Source organism: Antechinus flavipes, chromosome 3, assembly GCF_016432865.1.
Source record: "Antechinus flavipes isolate AdamAnt ecotype Samford, QLD, Australia chromosome 3, AdamAnt_v2, whole genome shotgun sequence".
NCBI classification, from domain to species: Eukaryota; Metazoa; Chordata; class Mammalia; order Dasyuromorphia; family Dasyuridae; genus Antechinus; species Antechinus flavipes.
Genome location: NC_067400.1, coordinates 27,028,286 through 27,047,496, shown reverse-complemented (window position 1 = coordinate 27,047,496; position 19,211 = coordinate 27,028,286). Strand labels below are relative to the sequence as shown.

Below are 19,211 nucleotides of genomic sequence, written 5' to 3'. Positions count from 1 at the left end.
AAATACCGTGAATCTGTCTTGGACCCAGCTGCACCCATTCTAGTTCACCAATACTCCCCCCCCTCCTCCCACTACAACCCAACCTCTACCCATGCACCTGAAGCAGCTATGCAGACAGATACCCTACCTTGACCTGGTGCCCCCCATGCTTCCCACCAGATCAATTCAAGGCTGCTCTAGGGATCCCATAAAGGAAGGAGGGATCTGCTTTCAGAGGCAGTGGCTTGTAAGAACAAACCCTCCTTAGGTGGGATACAGAGGATGAGGAGGCATTCATGGGTTGGAACCATTGCTTTATATTTTCTGTTTCTGTCCTTCCAATTTCCACATCTCAATCTTCTTTATATCTTTGACTCCTCACTCAGCTGCTGTCTTCAGACAGTCACCAGCAATCTCTTAATTGCCAGATCTGATGGCCTTCCACTCCTCTTCTTTCTTGATCTCTTTATGATGTTGGGTGTTATTGGCCACTCTCTATTTTGGATACCCATTTTTTTCTCACTCAGTTGCTGAAATGGATCATCTATATATCTATATCTATATCTATATCTATATATATGTATATATCTATATCTATATCTATCTATCTATCTATCTATCTATCTATCTATCTATCTATACCTTCCTTCTCTCTCTCCCCTCACAGCCATATAATTAATTTAGAAGCAGAATTTTCTAGTCTGTGTTAAAATTTTCCAAAGTGTTTCTTTGGGTTTGAATTCATTTGTTGCAAAAAATGAAATGCAAAACCTTTCAATGAGTTGTAAGAATAGGTGATTGACATCAGGTTATCGGAAATTTAGTAGCTGGATTTCAAAAAAAACTTTTGCAAGATGTGTTGTTCTTTGTTCTTGAAGAGGACCGTGATATCAGGGAGGTGATGCAAGGGATTTGAATTAAGTGAGGACTGGCTGTGCAAGGTCACTTGCCTCATTCTCCCCTCCAGAACCATCTGGGTCCAGTGACCAGATGTAGATCAGAATGACTGGTGACTGGTATTGAAAATTAGTTAAAGTCACCAGTGATAACCTTGCTTTTATTTATAACTCTGTGTTTGTGAGATATTCCTTTCCATTATGACAACTGTTAAAACTAAGTATTTTAGAACGATTATCTTCAAATTGTCGCCTTACTAAGGGTTGAATCAAGATATTAGACATATCACAAATCTTATTTATATTGCTCTTACTAAATATACCACCATCAATGATAATATTTTCTTGAGAGCAAAGATTTTTGTTCTGTTATTGAAATATTGTATCCAAAATATTTTCATCTTTAATTCATCATTCTTAATGTGTCTGTGCTTTATAATGTATAAAATCTTTAGCATAGTAGCAAATGTATATTATTTATAAATAAGTAAAATATGATTCTTTTGGAAGTGCTCAAATTCATTTGTTTATCTATTTAAACTGATAAGTTTGGTTAGCCGGTAAAAAAGTTTGGAGAACCCCCTTCAAACTTTCTATGTCAACTAAGCTTTTGTCTATAGAGTGAACACTATGCATTTATTCAATGCTTAGTATTTGGAACATTACTTTGTAGCATAAGATTATTTGTAGCCTGATGGAGAGCTAGCACGTTATTCCAGTTTCACAGAAAAGGCACCTGAGACTCAGAGACTCTTGACCAGTGTTTCATATTGAAAAGGGAAGCTGGCTCTCAAAAGCACGTCTTCTGATTTGTTATTAATAATAATAATAGCTAACATTTATGTAGCTCTTACTATGTGCCAGGCAGTGTGCTAAAAACTTTACAATTTTTATCTCATGTGATCTTCGTTACAACTCTGTGTGATAGGTGCTATTATTATCCCCATTTTACAGAGGAGGAAACTGAAACAAACAGGGACTAAGTGACTTTATTAGTGTCTGAGGCTGGATTTGAACTTGGGTCTTCTTTACTCCTTACTCAGCTCACTGATTTTGGCTAACCTGGTTTACACAAGTATTTCTAAAATGATATTGTCTACAATATTACTTATATAACTTTATATTGTCTTTCGTATTTTTCCCTTTTTTGAAGGGGCAAATGTGCATCCCAATGATTTTATCTCTTTAAGCTGAGTCCTTAGGTTATATCAATGTCATTAAATATTTATTAAAAGCTTATTATTTACCAGGCTCTGGTGCTGGGAATAAAACTAATAAAGGCAGTCTCTCTTCTCAAAGCCATCCTTAGATGATTTAAAAAATAAATGCCAGTATTGCTTTTCCCAAAGATCCCTGAAATTCTCCAAGGTAGGGCAGCCTCAGGTAGGTGGTCCTATTTGCATCAGTAATTTAGACATTTAGTTCTGTTCTTTCTTCCAGTAACTACCATGAGGCATAGATTTTAGAGTCAGGTAAACACTGTGTAATCCATGACCTACTTTGTAGTAATTGGAAAGAATGTTCCATTGGTCCAACCCCATGAATTTATGTATTGTGATATTGAGGTCAGGTCCCACTGTTAGCTAGCTGCCACTAGACCCAAGACTAGAATCTACTGGCTTCTATCCCATTGTTCTTGCCCTTTCATCTCACTGCCTTTTGCCAGTTTGCACAGCCCCCATTTATCAAGTATTACTTGCTTGCGCATTAGGTATATCAAGGAACAAGGGGGAAAGTAGAAGCCAGAGTTTAACCAGGGATAGCTATAACTAAAACAAAGTCACAGCAATACCAGGCAATGCATAGCCAGTTCATGTTGTGTAAGATAGAATAAGGGATGTGGCTTTGGATGTAGAGAAGGAAAGAGATCATCTTGGGCTGTGAAGAGTATACATAAAGTCTGTTCTTGGGTTGCCTATTTGAAACCTTTGCTTTAGGGAATAAACACCTCAAGACATCAATAGAGAATTTAGTTTATGGCATGGGATCAAGGAATCAACAAATATGCATTAAACACCTACTCTATACCAGGCATTGAAGAATTTGGGAATTAGTACTTGCCATTCAACTTTCTGTCCTCCACCTTCGTTGTTTCTCAGTAGACTTGTTTGGAAGTGCTATTTCAAGAGGTGGTATTACAAGTAATACTATTATTTAAAGCCACAGGTGTCTTATCTGTAAAATTAGAGGGCTAGATTTCATTATCCCTTTTAGCCCTTTTTATTGCTCTTTATAGTAAAGAGATTCACTTTTAATTGACTATATACTAAGAGAAGAGAATGCTGACAGATGTTGCAGAGTATGAGCATGTCTATGGGTGCTTATGCTAGCAAATGAGATAATTTGTGAAAAATATTTTGCAAATCCTAATGTGCTATAGAAATGTTAAGTTCTTCTTACTGCCGCTCTATTTGATTTCAAGATTTCTCCTTTCTTTTGTTTCTTTCCTTTTAGATATTTTATAGAGTAGTTACCGACATTGAACCTGGAGAAGAGCTCTTACTGTACATGAAGAGTGAAGAGTACTCCCATGAAGCAATGGCACCCGATATTCATGGTTAGTAACTTCTGGAGATATGATATGTTTTCAGAGTGGCAGTTCTCAAAGGATGATCTGAGAATCTCCTGGAGGGCCTTCAAGACTCTTTCCAGGAGGCTGACAGGTCAAAACTGTTTTCGTAATTCTATTAAAATGTTTTCATTTCCAATATTGTAATCATCAACAGATATAATTGCTCAAAGTTCTTTGTTAGGGTCCTCAGTAAGGGTGAGTGTAAAGGGTTCCAGAAACCACAGAATTTCAGGAACTTTGACTTAAAGAATGAGTATACAAAAGTACAATTGAATATTGTTGTTCATGCCGATGGAATTGGTAAATTAGAATGTTTGCTATGATTGGTTAATGCAAATTTGACAGTTATTATGAAGAATATGTTTTTTGACTTTGATCTTGGCCTAGGGTATTTTAGGAAACTGAGGAAAACTGATCATTCCCCAGAAAATAGAAAAGAAAGATTTTCTTGAGATACACATGTACACACACACACACATACACACACACACATCATAGCCTGGAACTGAAAGAAATCTTAGAAGTCCTTTGAGTCTAATCCCTTAATTTTATAAATGAGGAAACCAAGTCACAGAGAAGATAATGATTTGTTCAGGTTCCAAGAGCTGATAACTGTATGAGGTAAAATTCAAATCCAGATCTTTTTGATTCCAAATCCAACATATTGTCTACTACATGCTGAAAAAGTTGGATTTGAAGCCATTTGAAGGTTTTGAAGGTTAGAATGCTTTGTCATTGCCCTTGCCAATATAAGAATCCCTTTATTACTGTATTTAATACCTGTAAGCTTGTCTTAAATGAAAGTCATAAAACCCTGGAAATATTTTATTAATATAATATATCCTACTAACTTTATGAGAAAGAAAAAGAACACCTCTCTTACTTGATATTTGTGAGGTGAGGTTGCACCTAAATGTGATTACTTCATGTAGAAAGATATTAAAAGAGGCTCCCCAAAATTTGTCTGAGATGCATTGAAGAATTCAGAACTATTAAGGAGGCCTTTGTCCCAAACTGGGATGCAAATCTCATCATCAGTAAATAAGTCTGGTTTGGAGAGAAGAAAGAAGGTAAAGAGTGACATCAAGAGGGGGAGAGATGATGGGGTAGGGGGAGAGGAAAGAAGGAAGAGTCGGGGGGGGAGAGAGAGAGAGACAGACACACAGACAGACAGAGACAGACACAGAGAAACAGACAAACACATACACAGAGATACACACACAAAGACAGAGACACAGAGAGACAGAGAGAGAGAGAGATAGAGAAAAACAGATAGAGAGATTATTTTCCTCGAAGTCTTAGAATTTATGTTAGCCTTTCCTGGACTGAGGATGTATGCGTATATAGGGGGTAGGGCAAAGAATCAGGCAGGATAATCATCATTAGTTCAGAGGGCTGAGTTAGTAGAAAAATAAAAATGCCTGTACTGATTTAAGGTCCTGGGAAGTAAGTTAACCATGCCCTTTTCTTCTTTTATTTCTCATCACCTAAAATATGAACCCTTTTTAAGGACAGAGACAAGTTTAGCATAAGAGAAAGATCATTAACCTTAACATTGGGGGTCTAAATTCATGTCATGGCTCTGCCCTTTACTGTCTATGTAACCTTGTGCAAAATGTATAACTTTTTTTTAAAACTCAGTTTCCTAATCTGCAGATTGGAGGTAATCACATACACCAGGATTATTTGTAATAAGGAATATATGATATATAAACATGAGATACCCTAGATTCTGGGGAAAGAACTCGCCACCTGCCAGGGAAGCCTGTTCCACTCCTAGAAAGTCCTGCTCATTAGAAAAAAAATATATATATATACACACACACACACACACACACACACACACACACATACATACATACATACATACACACACAACTAAAACCTGTGGGTTTTTGTTAACTTCTTTCTGTTGGTTCCTGTCTGGCCTTTTGAGCATATGGTCTATAAACAAGTGGTGTGCACCCCAGGAAGAGCTACTGGCCTGGGATACATGAACCCCATGAAGAAAAGCCTCATTGCTTTCCTAAATTCTCTCTCTCACACAGCAGGGGAGAAGACTTAGCTAAATGAAAACCAGAATCTGACGTCCCTCTGATGTTATGTTTCCTTAAACAATTGTATTTTTAACTTTAAAAGTTTTCCCAACAGTTGTTCTTCCCTCCCCTGCCCACCCCTCCTCCCTTTCAAAAAGCAAATTATTAGTCCAAAAGACAATAAAAGGTTATCTTGGATTGAGTGGATGGTTGAATTCCCTTTGGGCCTTTGACTGCTATTCATAAATTATGGGCATTCACGATGCCCTTGATTAAACCACAGTGTTATTCACTCTGGTCCCATGTGATAGCATGAGTCTAAGTGCGTCTCTGGTCTTTGTTTATTACTTTCCATTTACAGGAGCCTTAGCATTCTGAAATGGTGACCTATCCCCTTTAAACAGGCCCAAAGCCATGTTATAGACAGCTCTGCTTTTTGATTCACTTTGTGACTCTAGCTTCTGCACGTGAGAGTGGGTTTATGTCAGTTGAGTTCCATGAAGAGAAAGAGGGATTCTAAGAGAGAAATATTAGGATCCCATGTTCAGCCATATCTGGCTTCCTGGGAGTTTTTTAGACTAATAAAAACACAGGTATGATGATCACACACACACACACACACACACACACACACACACCATACCCACTGAAAAAGATGCACAGGCCCAGGGATAAAATCAAACCCAAATGGCCCCGAGAGGGACAGTCCTGTTGGAAAATGAGTAATAATAGAAATTAAGTGGCTATTAATGTGATGGAAGCACTCACTCAGGACTCTGTTCACTCACTTACTTGGTAACTAACTTTTAACTTCCCTGGGTTTTAGATTTCTTACCTGTGAAATAAGTGAGGGGTCTGACCAAGTGACATCTGAAGCTCATGATCTTATAATTTCTGGGATGTGTGTCCCTACCAGACCCAAGTGTGATTGTAGGAAAGAGTCTGGGGATAGATATGGAGAGGAGAGTTCCTTGATCTCTGGAGGTGTGTTATTGGGCAACTCATTTCTGAGCCAGCCACGATGCTGGCAAAGAGCTCCAAGGTCTTAGATAACTTGATGATGTCGTTGGCTGATAGCTGAACATTTGTACTCCCTGAGTTGGGGAAATGGGCCCAGTCTACTTATCTCTTGCCTTAGCATCTGCCTTGGTTTTACAGAAGAGCGACAGTACCGTTGTGAGGACTGTGACCAGCTCTTCGAGTCCAAAGCCGAACTAGTGGACCACCAGAAGTTCCCCTGCAGCACCCCTCACTCGGCCTTCTCCATGGTGGAAGAGGACTTTCAGCCAAAGCTGGACAGTGAGAGTGACCTCCGAGAAATGCAGGAAATCCAGGAATGTAAAGAGTGTGACCAAGTCTTTCCAGATTTGCAAAGGTTAGAAACTCCATCCTGAGAGAAGTATTTGCAGTAATCATATAATACCATTTCATAAATGCCAAGGAGTTCATTGGGTGGAAAGGTTGGAAATGACCTATTTTTGGGCTGGCGTGCCAGGAAATTTTTGAAGGATTGTATTGTTACCTGAAAAACACAATGTAGAATATTTTACGTGTGATCAGGAGATATTTTTTGGATGTGAGGCTAGGAAAAGTATTTTACTGCTTTTGATAAAGCACCTTCTGTACTGAATCAATTCAATCTCAACTGAAGACAATGTTGTGAGAAGTGGAAAGGCAGGGTACAATTTTTTCCCCTCTCTTTCCTCTTTCTTTCTCCCCCTTTCTCTTCCCCCTTCTTTCTCTTTTCTTTCCTCCTGTCTCTTTTTCCTTCTCTGTCCCTCTTTTCTTTCTTCTTTCTTTTCCTCTCCCTCTTCTTCCTTACAGAATTATCTATTTCAACTGCCATGTTGAATCCTATTGCGTTTACAATCTATTAAAATCCCTTTTTTTCCCCTTACACATAAATTATTGTTTAGTTATAGAGCCTTCATCTGGTACCTCTCAAGTTGTTTATAATCCAATTGTATGATTATGATTTTATCCCTTTCAAGTTTCATTTTATTAGATTTGGCCCGTTGTTCAAGGCTGTTAAGATTTTTTTAACCCTAATTCTATCTTTCCCCCAATAGTATTTTATTTTTGCAAATACATGCAAAGATGATTTTCACCATTCACCTTTGCAAAACCTAGTGCTCCAAATTTTCTGCCTTTTTTCCTCCTCCCCCTCTGTAAGACAGTAAGCATTCTGATATAGTTAACCCTAATTCTTTGTCTAACTTGTAAGCCATCCTTTTTGGCTTTATGTTTTCAAATTTGTCAAATTTCAACTCTTGACAGAACATTAAACATAATGGAGAGAATGCAGACTTGAATTCAGGCACTTATTAAACTGTGTATTTGGGCCAGTCATTTCACTTATGGCTCTCTGCCATAATGTTCTTCAACTTTCAGTTTCTTCAGCTGTAAAATAGAGATAATAATGGGACATACTTCGTAAAGTTGCTTTAGGGTTCAAATGAGATAACATTGGTATATATAAAATGTTTAACAATGCCTGGCACATAGTAGGTGTTATCTAAATGCTAAGTTGTCTCTATTATTATTATTATTTACCCAGTATTTATAATTATTATGATTACTATATACTTAGTACCTATGATAATCCCTTAGAACATTATAAACACTAAATAAACCCTTTCTGATTGATCTAGAATAAACATATACCTTTTAACATTAATCTATTAGGAAATTTTCTCTGTTCTGCTATTAGTCATTGGTTTTGCCATTCTTGAATTCACCTAAGGGTACAATCACTCAACCTCCATCTCTCCATCTGGTTCACAATGTTGTCATGAAGCAATTTGTCAAATGCCTGCTGAAATCCTGGTATACTGTGTTTACAGCATTAGTTTGCTAATCCTTAAACAACAAGTGAAAAATAAAATCTCTTCTTTTTGAATAAGATTTTTTTCTTCATGAATCCATACAACTTTACTTTCTAAATGCTTTTAAACCATCTCAGTAACAATATGTGTAGGATTTTTTCTTCCTCCTCATTAAGGTCAAGCTCAACAGTTAGTCATTTGAAAAATAACCTTTCTCCACATTTTAGAAATAGGGACAATTGCCCATCTTTAGTCCTTTTTTCTTCCCAGTTTTTCAGAGATCATTGATAGCAGACCTATAGTTGCATCCATCATTTCTTCAGTACTTTGGAATGTACTTTGCCCATCTGTGGTGAATTGACCTCATTGTCAGGGTCTAGCTTCCTTCTTACCATCTCCTTTCTTATCTCAACTTTCACTTTTCTCTTAACTGTTCTGATTCTAGTTTTCTTTTATCTTTAAACTCTGATTTCCTTTCTCCCTCAATCTACTCTGGGTCAGATCTTGTCAATCCTTCCTTCCCTTCCTTATTTGTCATGGATTCCGAGATGGTGTGGTTACTTCTTCCCAAAGTTTCATATCATTTATACTTTGTCAATTAGTTCCTCCCAAATATCAGTCCTTTTATTTACTTACTCTTTCTTTTGAGAATTATATTAATTGATCATAAAAGTGCACCAAAATTTGTCCAGCTGCTCTGATTTTAGAAGAGAGAAAACTCCAGTAGATTCCTGGTTAACTCAAGTTTCCCAGGATTCCTAAAAATTGTGTGACGGTTTTGTGCTCTATTTCCCAAACCCGTAGTCTGTTTTCATAATCTGCTGGATGGAATGTAGTTTGCTGCCACCATAGAATGGTTTCTCTTTTTTCCTCTATTGTTTTTTCACCCAAATGTTCTCTACCTGGTTGCCCCATCTGGTTCACGCATTACCGCATTGAAATTTATCTTCTTGATATATAATGTCAACCTCCCACCCTGCTTATCTAATCTCTTCTTTTTGAATAAGGTACATATGTCCTTTCATTGTGATATTTCAGTCATGAATCACACCCTATCAAGTCTTAATGTTTGTGAGGTCAAATTTACCCTCTTTCACTAAGAAATTTGATAAGAGAAAGGAAAAGGGCATAAAATACCAGTGCCATTGTGGTATTAGATATTTTTTCCCCCAAGATCCAACAAGTATTTTAGTAGTAATTTTAATCCATAGATTTTTATAGGAAATAGCCATTCATTATATCCCCTTGAAATGGAAAGATTTTTTCTTAAGAGTCTAGAATGTAGACCTCAATTTTTTGATTGTTTTTCCCCCAGAAACAAATAGATAATCCAAGACAGGTGAACAGTTACAAAAAATGCCAGAATTTTATACATCATATAATCTTAGTAGAATACATGTATGCATATTACATTGCTCCAGTCTCTTGTAGGGAGGAACTCTCTCATTTTTGTATTTATGCCCTCAATTAGCACAGTCCCTAGTACTCTGTAGGCACTTAATAAATGATGGTTTAATCCATGATGTTATAGTGAGAGAGAACTGTCATCTCTGTTGATGAAAGCCACTGAAAACAAATGTTGGTACTACAGTGCTTATGGCTATTGGACTTTTTGGTGGTTGGCGTCATGGTTTCCCTTCCATATCCATGCTAATTTTATCTTGCTGTGCCTCAGTGGAAACTGCGTGTGGTAGATAGGGTTTATATATGTATGTATGTATGTATGTGTATATATACATATACATATACATATACATATATATATATATATATATATATATATATATATATATATATATATATATATATATATATAGATATAGATATAGATATAGATATATATATATATATATATTAGATGTACTGTGCCCTCAAATTAACATTAATTAGTGAGAGTAAAACTCACATGGCTGTGGCAGGAGAAGAAATTTAATTTCAATATGGTCCAGTTCACCCGCTCATCTCAGAAAATGATTGGCTGCAGCTTCTTATTTGTATTTCTCACTGACTACACACTGCCTATAAATTATGTCAAACGTGGAGTCAAGAAAACGTCCCTGGTGGTTAAGGGAGGGCCTCCTCTGAGAAGCTCCTGGTCAGGCATCTGTCCTCTTAGCTGGGAATCTGAGATCTCATTCATGGAAAGACCGCCCGACATTTTTCTTCTGTCTCTTCCCTAATGTCTCAATTCATCTCAGCTCATATTTTCCTTTCTTTCCAGGGTCATTTTGGGAAGTTGCCTTTTCGCTGCCAACTTAGTTTCCCATATGGCGATAAGGGTGGAAACAAAAGGCCTTTCTTCACCCAAAGACAGACACACATTAATGACCGAGTGCCTCATTACATGTTCTTAAGTTTCCTCTGTTTGAGTGTTTGTAGTTGAATTAAGTGAGTCTTAGCAGCACGTGCTACTGTCAGAATCCTGCACAGGAAGGAGACCCAGAACAAGGGGCTCATTGTCCGCCGTGCCCATAGGTTGGCAGATGACCCAATGGTGGAAGGAACAGAGGGTAGTGCTTTACTGTATCAGCCATACGAGATGCATTTCTCTGCCTTTTTTACAGCTTGCTTCTTTTGAGCACTGACCCCACATGTCCCCATGTTTCCCCTTTATCTTATTTTTGTAAGTGAGATCAGTTGAATCAACTGACTACTGATTTGTAGTGTGTGATTTTTTTTTTTTTATAACACAGTCTGTTATTCAAATCAATTTTTGTCTTCACAGCCTGGAGAAACACATGTTGTCACATACGGAAGAGAGAGAATACAAGTGTGATCAGTGTCCCAAGGCTTTTAACTGGAAGTCCAACTTAATTCGCCACCAGATGTCACATGATAGTGGAAAACATTACGAATGCGAGAATTGTGCCAAGGTACCGTGAATTTGTAGGCTATTTGGCCCCTATCTATAATTCTGCTCCTTTTCCATCCATCACTTGCTACAGAAAAACAGGCCCTGAGTGGAGAAGCGATAAATATCTCAGAAAAGGAGGAGAAAGTGTACGATGCTAAAAGGCATTCGAATAGTGAAGAAAAACACTTAGTGGGTATCCTTTTATTTTTGCAAGATGTTTATGGTGGGCCCCAGGACATTCTGGTGAGATTCTGGATTCTACAGACTGTTTTATGGAATTGGAGGCTGTGAACATCTGGCCCTCTGTGTATGACTCTATTTCGTGCACGTACACACATATGCATCTATTTCCATGCTATTTTGCTTCTGGAGAATATAAGCTCCTCGAGGGCAAGAACTGTTCTGCATTTTGTCCAAGTTTTCTGCACAATTAATATACTGTATATGCACGCATTGTATAAATGTAGTCATTGATAGGGGTGGCCAGGAGGCTACATAATGAATGCATAGAACAACAGGCCTGCAGTCAAAAAGATTCATCTTCATGAGTTCAAGTCCGGCCTCAGACACTTCCTAGCTATGTGGCTCTGGGCAAGTCACTTAACCTTTCTTGTCTCAGCTTCCTCATCTATAAAATAAGTTGGAGAAGCAAATAGGATCTTTGCCAAAATAACACCAAATGGGATCAGGAAGAGTTAAGCTATATGTATGCATAGAACACTCACATGTCAACATGCAAGTATGTATACACAGACATGTACACATACATACATGGATTTATGAATATTTTATATATGCCTGATGTGTAATAAATGCTTAATATTATTTAATATAAAATATTTTAAAATGACATTAACAGCTGGCATTTATATAGCACTTGAAGGTTTACAGAGTATTATTTAACATATATTATTTCTTTTTAAAAAAAGTATTAAAGCTTTTTATTTTCAAAACATATGCATGGATAATTTTTAACATTCAACTTTGCAAAATCTTGTATTCCAAATTTTTTTCCTCCCTTCCTCTACCCTCTCCCCTAGATGGCAAGTAATCCAATATATAACATATTATTTTATTTGATCCTCCCAACAGTCCTATGAGGTAGGTGCTATTATTATCTCTATTTTACAGTTTAGGAAATTGAGGCAAAAAGAAATTAAGGGACTTGCTCAGGGTCATTCAGCTAGTAATTATCTGAGGTGGAATCTGAATTCAGCTTTACTGTATTACTTATACAAGATGCATTTATCTGCATTTTCCCCAGCTTGTTTCTTTTAAGCATTGGCCCTATGTATCCCCGTGTTTTCCCCTTATCTTACTTTTTTTTTTTTTTTTTTTTTTGTTAAAGTGAAATCAGTTGAATCAACTGACTATTGATTGTGACTTCAAGTCTAGTACTTTATCCATTGTCATGTCCGGTTTTCCCATCTAAAAAATAGTATGTGTATATTATATGTATGGTATACATTGCTATATTTTATAAATTATATATAGTATATTGGATATATGTATAGTATAAATACACTATATTATATTTATATATATAGACATATATAGAAACGGGCAATTATATAATATTTGCACACATTAGACAATTATATAGGTGCATATATTAGACACCAATTACATAATATGTGCATATGTTATACTACAGTTATATAATATATGCATATTTATTAGGAATGTAATAAGACTTGCATTGGGAAGGCATCTTCCCAATTGGGAAGCAAATCTTGCTACATGAATCTACTAACTGTGTGAATAATTTAACTTCTGTCTGCCTCAGTTTCATCATCTGGTAAATGGGAGTAATATCGCACCTATCTCTCAGGCTCATTGTGAGGATCAAGTGAGATAATACGTGCAAAGAACTTTGTTGATCTTAAAGTGCTGTATTATTATTTATTTTAATTATATGATTATTTATAAAATGAGCAACTTGTGAGGAAGTTAGCAAGTTTTGTGATACTGGCAGTGACTGTTAAGGACATTTTCCGTCCATATTCTTGCATGATGTGATTTGGCCGCTGGCCTAGGAGGCCAATCCAATAAGCACTTAGTGATTAAGTATGTATAAACATAAGACATTGTTCTCGATACAGAGAAAAAAATAACAAGTGTCAGCGCCCTTATAAGCTTTACCTTTTACTGGGGGAGGAGGGGACCTGGGGAGTGGGATATAGCATCTAAACAGATAAATATAAATAGGATAATTTGAGGTGGGAAGGAAAGTCCTTTAATTAGTGAAACAGGAAAAGATCCTGTCGATGTGATTCTTGAAGAAGGCTGGGCCAGAAATTGGGGGTGAAGGGAGGAAGGACATTCTGCAGAGCTGGCAGATGGAATTCTGAACAGGCTAGTTTTAACTCAAACATCGAGTGTCTATAAGAAAAGAATATTCTTCCATATTGCGAGGAGGCTTCTGTACAAATAAATTCACCAGATCTCCTCCATTGTATCAAAAGCAAAATGCAAAACAGTCCTTGAATTACGGAAATGTCCGATGGCTCATAGGCACTTATGGAAATATCTGTGGCTGAGGAAGTCAGAGATAACAGCAATTGTTATCTTTCCATTTTTGTACTCGTGAATTAAAAAAAAAAAAAACACACTGAGATTTGACAGGATGTGTCTCTGGAGATATATGAGACCCTTAAGGGATTCAGGGAGACAAGGGGATATTTGTATTCCATTTCTCCAGAACACTCTAAGTCCATGAACGTTTTTACCTCTGGCATTGTTTTGAGAAAGTCTGTGACTTCACATGGAAGAAAGGATTCTCCTTTAATTCTGAAGAAGGCCTGCCTGTGTACCCAGGGAGAGAATGTAGTTTGCTAGTTATAAAGGGTCTTTGGCACAGAGTGAGAAAGGAACTAGAGCTCCTTCTAGTCTAAGATTTCTTAATCTGGGGTCTGGGATTTTTAATTATCTTGATAATTGCATTTCATAGAATTGATTTCTTTTGTCATCCTATGCATTTCATTTTATCCATTTTAAAAACAATTCTAAGAAGGAGCTCTGTGGGCTCCACTAGACTTTCCAAATAGTTTGTGACATGGCAAAATTTATTTTTAAAATGTCTTTCTAGTTCATCTTCATTGTAGAAATGACCAATCTGAGTCCGGAAGAGTTTCAGTGACTTATTCAGTCACATAGAGAGAACCAGGTTCAGACTGGTTTTCTTTATACTGGTAATTACAGCCCCCTTTTAGTTGGTTTTGGGGCCATTTGGTCCCTCTGTGTCATGTGGCAATACTGAAAAAAGAGGAACCCCCCCCCCATTCCATGTAATGCGGACTTGGGGGAAAGCAGATGCTGGTGATCAGCCCTAGGACCTTTTAAAAGAACCAAGGGAGACGGTGGTGGTCTGCTTGTGAAATCCTACTTTTTGGGGGGTCTTGATGGGAAGGGAAGATGCCAACAAAGTCAGCCAGAACCCCTCTGTTGTGTTGTTTGCTGGTCCTGTTGGTTCTATATTTGACTTAAATTTCTTGATTAATCAGTACTCATTTCCTAGCAGGTTTTCACGGACCCTAGCAACCTTCAGAGGCACATTCGCTCCCAGCATGTCGGAGCCCGGGCCCACGCGTGCCCGGAGTGTGGCAAAACGTTTGCCACGTCGTCCGGCCTCAAACAACACAAGCACATCCACAGCAGTGTGAAGCCCTTCATCTGTAAGTTCTTCCCTCCCCTTGCCCATCTCTCTACTTGGGTCTGTCTTTTCTCAGAAGGTTATTGACATGGGGTAGAAGGGGGCTGAAGAAGGGGTGCCAAGTTTGTGTGTATACGTGTGTATGTGTGTGTATGTGTATGTGTGCATGTATAATAGTTCTTTCCTCACTCAGATTTGTTTGCCATGTTCCCTTGAAGCCCCCTAGGGACCTTTCTTTCCGATGAAATCAGTAGCATGAGGGAGCATGGAGACAACGGGGAAGAATGGAAGTGTTTCTGTAATAAAAAAAGGGCAGCCTCAAAGGGATTCAGATTGGAGCCAGCCAGCCAAATGGAGCTCAGATTGTAAATCTTCTTCGTTTTGGAAAACAATAAATATAAAAGATCTCGTGAAGTGAGATGAGATGTTATGGCAAACAGACATCTATCTTATTTTCCTTTTAAAAGAATTCCTTAAACCTGACAACCTAGCCACCTCTGCCTATTTTAAAATTTAGAGTCATATTCCCGATGTTCTTTGAAAATATGTAAATGTTCATTGTAATGGAGAGATTGTTCCCTTTATGCCCCCCAGAAAAAGCCTGCTTTAATGGGAAGGATTCTGGAAGCCTCATATTATTAGCACCTAGCATCCTGGAAATCTCTGGCTCTTATCACCTTTCATACCATCGTAGGATCAGAGCTGGAAAGAACTTTAAAAAGCTATCTGATTCAACCCTCTCATTTAAAAAAAAAAAAAAAAGAAAGAAAGAAAGAAAGAAAAGAAAAGAAAAGAAACTCAGACTCACGGTGGTCATGACTTATTCAGGGCCACACTGGATAATAAGCTTCAGAGGTATTATGGGCATTAGGTCTGGTTTCTCTTTTCCAGCCTTTCCAAGGAAAGTTGAAACTGTTCCCTCCCATTAGCTTATTTCTTTTAGCCACTGTTAGTCGATGTCCAAGCATTTGTCAAGTACTTACTATGTGCTACCTGGAAAATGGGAGTTTGTGTTTGGTAAAATGGGCTTTGGGATGCAGAAGCCAAAGCACAATAGTCTCTGCCCTCAAAAGACTTCCATTCTATTGGGGGAAACAATGTGTTGATCTCCACCCATTCCCAATATACTTAGCACCATGATGTTGAAATGCAGTCAATCAGCAAGCATTTATTAAGTGTTCACTATCTGCCCTAGCACCATGGTAAGCACTGGGAAAACAAGAAACTCAATGGTTTCCTGGTCATCTGAGCTGCAGCAACTCTACTTGAGTACATGATGGAAGGGAAGTCCAATAGTGTGCTGCCTTGGGAAATAGAGCTCAGATTTAAATCTTCCTCATTTTGGGAAACAACAAATATAAAAGATCATGTGAATTGAGATAAAATGTTATAGCAAACAGGCATCTATCTTTTTTTTTCTTTTAAAGAGGATTTAAAAGAATTCCTTAAACCTGATCATCTACTCATCTCTGCCCATTTAAAAATTTTAAAAATTCTACTTTCTGACACAAATGCACATGGATACTGTTGAAATCTATTTATTACATTGAGTCACCCTTCAGTCACCTGGCAAGGTGAATAGTTCTGTCACGGCCTCAGTTTTGGTCTTTATTATAAAACAGTTTGCGGCAGAGCCTTTCAATACCATTTAGCAATATTTGTTAGATGCCTACTATGTGCCATACAGTGTGTCAAGGACTAGAGAATAAAAAAGACAAAAACATTCTACTATAAAGGAAACAGTGAAAGGAGTTGAAAAAAAATGGGCCAAAAAAAAAAAAAAAAAGAGATTCCCAGAGTTTGTTTCCATAGGTCCACAGATAGTTGGGGGGAGGGGGGAGTAGCTCAGAATCCATCTGGTTCAAAGTTTTTATTTGAAAGGCAACTAGACCAAAGCTCAGGGATTTGTCCACAGTCGGAGGTGAAATTGGAATCCAGGTCTTCCACTCTAGAACCAGTATTTATTCATTTGTTTTTGCCATACCACTCACTCTCCTTTTGAAACTGAGGCTGCCCTCCCTTCTACTTCTAAGAAGTTAGAGACACGTCCTTTTTCTTTCCTAATTATCCCACCATCTTGTTTGGCTCTTAATTCCCTTGGCTTTCTGAGGAACAGAACAGACCTGAGTTCAAATCCTGCCTCTGATACTTATTACTCCTTGGGAGATTTTCAAAAGGCAGGGAAATGATTGTACTATGGGAGTTTGAGAATCCTCGTCTCTAAGAAGAAATTTTTGACTTTAGGTTGTAATTCCCTGTGATACTGGTATAGGTCATTTATTTTTGTTTCACTTTTTGGTCAAAGCAAAGATATAATCTGATGCAATAAATCATCATTTATTGATTATTAACAGTTTTATTAATTGATTTATTTATCATCAGTTTTTATTATTGATCAGTTGCAGAAAAAAGTCAAAACATGATGATTCCATTCAGCCAAGATTCCCAGAGCTGTGCTTCCAGTTGTATGGGGATCAAGTATTCCACTTGAGAGCGTGGAGGCTTTTTCTAATAAAATCAAATAAACTGTTTCCCATTAATGCATTCTCAGTAATCACCAGGAAATTTACCCGGCAACTGCAATCCTCAAGTACAAAGTATAACGGGGCCCCGAGAATAATTACGAATAATAGCCGTGTAATTTCAGAACAAAAGATTTGAAAAATCAGGAGTTGGGATTGGGGGGTTGGATAGTGGAGGAGGGTCACCTAAAGTTGATATCTGTTTCTCGACAAATGGCCACACACCACGATTGAGCCCACTGGTCTGTTTATGGCAACTGTCTCTTATTACAGTGTCCCGCCCAAGCTTGAGTGAAAACTTACCAACACGAAGGTAATTATTTGCTGACTACCCCAAATGCTTCAGCCTCCTCAAATAGAAACCACATGCCCTAATAGGCGGGATCTATTCAAAATAGGCCTTAATTTGTTTAATAAGTAGAAAATATGCAACTTTTGCTGCAAGCTAATTCCTTGTTCCTCCGAAGATTACAGAATAGAGGGCCCTTCAGCATCAGTTAGGCTGATGGTACTTGGAGCTTTGTGGTGATCAAGGTCTCCCAAATGATGAGGTTTGGAGATGTGAGGGACAGATGTGGCTCATCCAAACAATAATAAGGTGCCAATAGAGAGGCCAGATGCACCTGATATTACCCAAAAATGTGAAAGCCATTGCTCTTTCTAAGCTCCTCCAGCTATAAAATATTAAGGAAAAACATTGCCGGTGTTTCTGGGAAGGGAAGCCACACTGAAAACCAGAATTCGTTTGGTTAAATGGCAAACTTTTAAAATGTCTTAACTGGGAGGTCTACCTACTGGTGGGCTTCTTCTTAAAAGGATACCCAAAGGGACCAGACATGGGGCTCTTCACATGAAATTTCTCAGTCCCAAAAGCAGAATCTTCCTAGCCCTGTATCTGTGGAGGGAAAATTATGTTAATGATAACTCCCATTTATGTATTATTCTATAAGGTTTACAAAGTACTTTCCTCACAGTAACTGCGTGAGGCAGTCCAGATGTTATACAGATGAGGGGATTGTTAAGGAACTTGACCATAGTCCTATAGTGAGGAAGAGTGACAGAACAAGGCCATTGGATGTATATTAATGAAGGAAGAGACTTCAAGTCATCTCGTCCACCTCTAATGTTACAAATGCAGAAACCAAGCCTGGGAGAGAGGATGTGATTCATAGGATACATGGATAATAAGCTGTCAGGGCCTCAGACTTCTGATCTAGGGATCTTTTGTGGTGTGTTTTAATCTAAATTAAATAAAATTCTTGATTTTTTTTTTAATGGTGATTTTATCAGTGAAGAGACTCCCTGCTACAAAAATCCCTTCACCAAGGAAAATCAGCAAATCCTCTGAAACTTATGTTGAGAGTTGCTTGGAGGCATCCAAAATTAGACATCTTCCCCAGAATTACACTGCAAATATGCATCAGAGGAAGACTCGTACCCAGACCGGATACTATCACATGCTTACATTAAATAATATATTTACCAAATTTCAGTGATAAGGCTCTAATAATGTAAATCAAATTCTTGTTAAGTATTTTAAAATTTTCAATCAGAATCTTGGTAATATTTGCTGTTAGAATAATTTTGGATGACTTGTTGATGACATTCATTGTTAGGGACTTTTAGGATAATCATAATAATAGCAATCACAGCACTGATAATAACTAGTCTTTATATAGGACTTTCTGTTTGCAAAATGACTTGCATATATTATCCCATCCGATCCTCTTAGCCCTAAAAAATAGGTGCTGCTGTTAATATCTTGAGTGAGTGGGGGGAAAATCCATAGAGATCATTGAATACATCTTACCCATTTAAAGTAAGAAAACTGAGACTTATAGAAGATGATTTGGCCAGGGTTACACAGCTATTAAG

The 19,211-nt window shown here is 37.7% G+C and overlaps 1 protein-coding gene across 6 annotated transcripts in view; it reads left to right on the top strand.

Moving 5' to 3' along the window:
* Positions 1-19,211, top strand: part of MECOM (MDS1 and EVI1 complex locus) — a 671,393-nt gene that overhangs the window by 616,399 nt on the left and 35,783 nt on the right. For 4 of the 6 annotated variants that reach the window (XM_051983138.1, XM_051983136.1, XM_051983141.1 and 1 more), the window contains 4 exons: positions 3,330-3,432; positions 6,642-6,858; positions 11,034-11,181; positions 14,680-14,836. In XM_051983138.1, the coding sequence (XP_051839098.1) occupies positions 3,330-3,432; positions 6,642-6,858; positions 11,034-11,181; positions 14,680-14,836 (625 nt within the window). The remainder of the gene's footprint in view (positions 1-3,329; positions 3,433-6,641; positions 6,859-11,033; positions 11,182-14,679; positions 14,837-19,211) is intronic. The other 2 variants (XM_051983139.1, XM_051983137.1) reach the window with 1 other exon arrangement.